The sequence below is a fragment of the Lipotes vexillifer genome, unplaced genomic scaffold (genome assembly GCF_000442215.2).
Source record: "Lipotes vexillifer unplaced genomic scaffold, Lipotes_vexillifer_v1.1 scaffold655, whole genome shotgun sequence".
NCBI classification, from domain to species: Eukaryota; Metazoa; Chordata; class Mammalia; order Artiodactyla; family Lipotidae; genus Lipotes; species Lipotes vexillifer.
The window spans coordinates 979,918-983,435 of NW_006788208.1; the positions used below are offsets into that span (position 1 = coordinate 979,918).

General features: G+C 39.4%; 1 protein-coding gene across 1 annotated transcript in view; it reads left to right on the forward strand.

Annotated features, from left to right (window-relative positions):
* Positions 1-3,518, forward strand: part of LOC103080966 (coiled-coil domain-containing protein 168) — a 28,224-nt gene that overhangs the window by 8,149 nt on the left and 16,557 nt on the right. Inside the window, 1 exon segment of the mRNA XM_082931225.1 lies at positions 1-3,512. This exon segment is cut by the window's left edge and continues 623 nt beyond it. Within this exon segment, the coding sequence (XP_082787351.1) occupies positions 1-3,512 (3,512 nt within the window).

Consider the following 3,518-nt stretch of genomic DNA (forward strand, 5'->3'; position numbering starts at 1 on the left):
CGAATCAAGATTTTTCTGAAGCCCAATTTACTAGTCAAGCCCAACAACTTGTTAACAACCAGGAATCAATCAATAGCCAGCCTGATATCAAGGCCAGATATGTTGCTCTGCCTCAAGATTTGGTGAGGAAACCACTTACCAGCAGCACACAAGACTCCTTCCAGACCCAAGATAGGGACAGGAGCCAACATTTGGTCCAAGTCCTACATTCTGTTGAGACTCAAGATTCAGTTAAGGACCTGGAGTCTGATACAAAACACTCAGAAGAGGCCCAATATTCTGTTTGGCTTGAAGATTCAAACAAGATTCAATATTCAATCCCAGGGCAAAATCATATTTTTAATAATGCCAGACATCTAGTTTTAACTCTAAGCCCAAATTCAGTTGCTAAAGTGATGCTACAACTAAAGAGTGTAAAGACAAAGGGCCAGAAACAAATTGCTAGCTCAAAATTAAACCAGTATCCTGCATATGGCTCAGTGCCTCTTTCACCTACCATGACCAGGCAGAAAAACAGAAGAAAAACATTACATGGTAAAAGTAAATTTAGTCTCAAAGTTCCACTTCAAAAGTCAAAGAAAACACCAACTTCACGGGTATTTCAAATCACAGTATGTCACACTTCAGAATGTTGCAAGTTAAGACACAGGTATAAAACTAAGAAGAAAGAGTTACATCAAAGAAAAGGTATATCAGGTATAGCGTTGTGTTGTATTTATGCTTTCAAGCTTGTTCCTCCTTATATTAGGAAGTATTCCAGGAAAAGACTAGTGAAATTTATGCCAGGTTTAACAGGATGTAGACATTTTCTGCTGAAACAAAATAAGTCACTGTACGCAGAGAAAGTCAACTATGCAGGGCCTGTTGAGAAAAGAGGAACCTCAGGGAGTGCTAAAAACGAAAAGCATCATGGCAGAGACAATAAAGAACTAAAAAACATTTCACCAAAAATTCCACCTCAGCTAGAAGAGTCTTTCATGGTCAATACTTATAAACAAAGAGCACCTTGTTCTTCATTAATAGAAACAAACTGGAAGAATAAAGAGTCTCTTAAAGACCCAATTTTACAAGCAAAGGAAATCAATATTGCAGAGTTTTGTGCCCCAAATAGTGAAAAAACATCTGACCTGCATATTGCAAAGCATGAGACACCTTTAGAAGAAGCTATATCAGCACCTTTGCAGAAATTTGATTCCTCTCCCAAAATGGAGTCAGACAGAAGAAAGAAAACATGGGAGGACCTAAAAAGTACAGAGAATTCACATCTTCTACTTATAAGTGGAGAGAAGTTACCAACTACTACATCAGAAATGCAAAGGTGCTTTCCAAAGGGAAGTACCCACGAAAAAGAAGATTTTCTTGAAATTGTTCTGGCGTCTCCAGATGTCAACTTGCTCATTTCACTAGGAACCAAAAAGCATGAAAGCAGTGAACAATCAGCAGGTGTAGAAATTCAAGAGAGTCCAGAAGGTGTAATTGAGAAGGAAAAGAAACCATTAATAGTTAATGTTACAGAAGATGGTGACCTAAGTGAAAGTGAGGAACTCAAATACAACACTAGAAGCAGCATAAAAAATAGGCAAGATGAAAGAATATCTGATGCATTTCATGATGCCACTCACACTGCCCTTTCTGAACCACGTCATATGGAAACGCAGAGTGGATTAAAAACCAAGACAGATACATCAAGAATAGGGCTTAGTCATTCAGCGGTAAAGCAAGACGAATTACCAGATGACAAGAAAACATGGAGTGCAGAATACATTGAGAAGAGATGTGTATTTAAAAAACCACAGGAACATGACAGAGAGGAAGAACAACAGGCTCTACAAGAAGCAGATCCACAGCTAACACCAGGTTTCAGGTTCAGTCTACAACTAAAGCAGAAGCCCAAGTACATCAAATTTGAAGGACAGAGCTGTTCAGAAAGTAGAACAACTCAAAATGAAGAGCTAGAGGTACAACCACACCCTCTTTCTACAGAAACGATTGTGGGGACTGGTCCATGCCCCACAATGGATCCATTTCAAGTTGAGAAGGTGAAGCAAAGCACAGACAGACCTACAGGTAGGGAAACTGCAGATCCAGTGCATCCTCTTACAGTGTCAGAGAGCTGGCCAGTTTTAACTGAAACAACAGAACATGGTGTCACATTGTGTGGAAGCCCCGGAAAGCCCCTGGATGATCAAATTGCAGAAGAAAAGGAAGACTTAAAAAGAGTTTTACCTGAAGTTGCTCTGGGATCTTTCCATAGGTGTATGCTTCCTTTATCAAGTGTGAAAAGGCAGAGAATCAGAAAAAAATTACCAGAAACCAAAAATGTACTCTGTCTCAACCGTGTAATTATGAAAGTAAAGACACCACCAATACATCATAGAAGAAGATTGAGAGGTGATTTCAAAATCATGATTAAACAAATACTGCAAGATAAAACTGTGGCAGATATGCTTCTGAATGTTATTGACCCTCACGTGTCTATTTTGCCTCATATTAGACCACACAGCAGATTAAATGCAGAGAATCACAGTCATACCAAGCTAAAACAAGAGATATCAGAAGTTGAAAGAGAAGAAAAGTGTTCAGATACCATTACTAAAGGAAGTGACTCTGGAGACACACCAGAAGCAGCTAAATTGCAAGATGAAGTGAGTGGGGACAGAGAAGCTTCACCAGAAGCAGTCCTTGAGGATTGCTGGAACCTCAGATTGGATGCATATCCAGAGAAAGAGCTTAAAACAAAGAAAGAAATGCAACAACCAATCACATTTGCAGAAATCATGATGGAGTCTGTTTACTCAGCCATAACAGATCCATTTCATGCTGAGAATATGAAGAAAAGCCTGACCACACAAACAGATTTAAGATGCACTGCACATTCTGAGATGCCTCCTCCAGCATCAGAAAAATCACTGATTGGAGACCCTTTAACAACAAGAGAAAGTGATGTCCCAGATTATGGAAGGGATACAAGGGAAATGGTTTATTCTTTTGCAGGAACAAAGGCAGAGTTACCCAAAGATTTACCAGCAATTTTCCCAGAGACTTTTATTTGCCACATGCCTGTTTTATCTCATTCTAAAGTGAAGAAAAATAGAGTAAGATTCTCACACTTAGAAAGTAGAGTGAAGTCCAAGTCTGTACACATGAAGGCATTGAAGCCATCAATTTCACAAATATGTAATATCACAGGTCATAGAAAGAAACTGGAATCTGACTTTAAGGCCAAGTTTGAAAAGATCAACCAAGCTAATGGGCTGGTTTATGAATTTCTAAACACCCTTTACTCTCCTGTGTACAGCAGGTTACAAGAAGAGACAAACAGCTTCTGCCATGCTCAGATAAAGCTCCAGGGACTAGCAGGTGAGGGGAGACCACAGTATGTTTTCTTTGATAAGAGTACTGCATTCTATGACAGAGAAGAAAAAGTACAAGATGGAGAGGAAGAGGAGCAAAAAACGTTGCTAGTAACTGCTCCGCAGCATACCCAGTACCTCTGGATCAATGGGTATCAAGGGAAA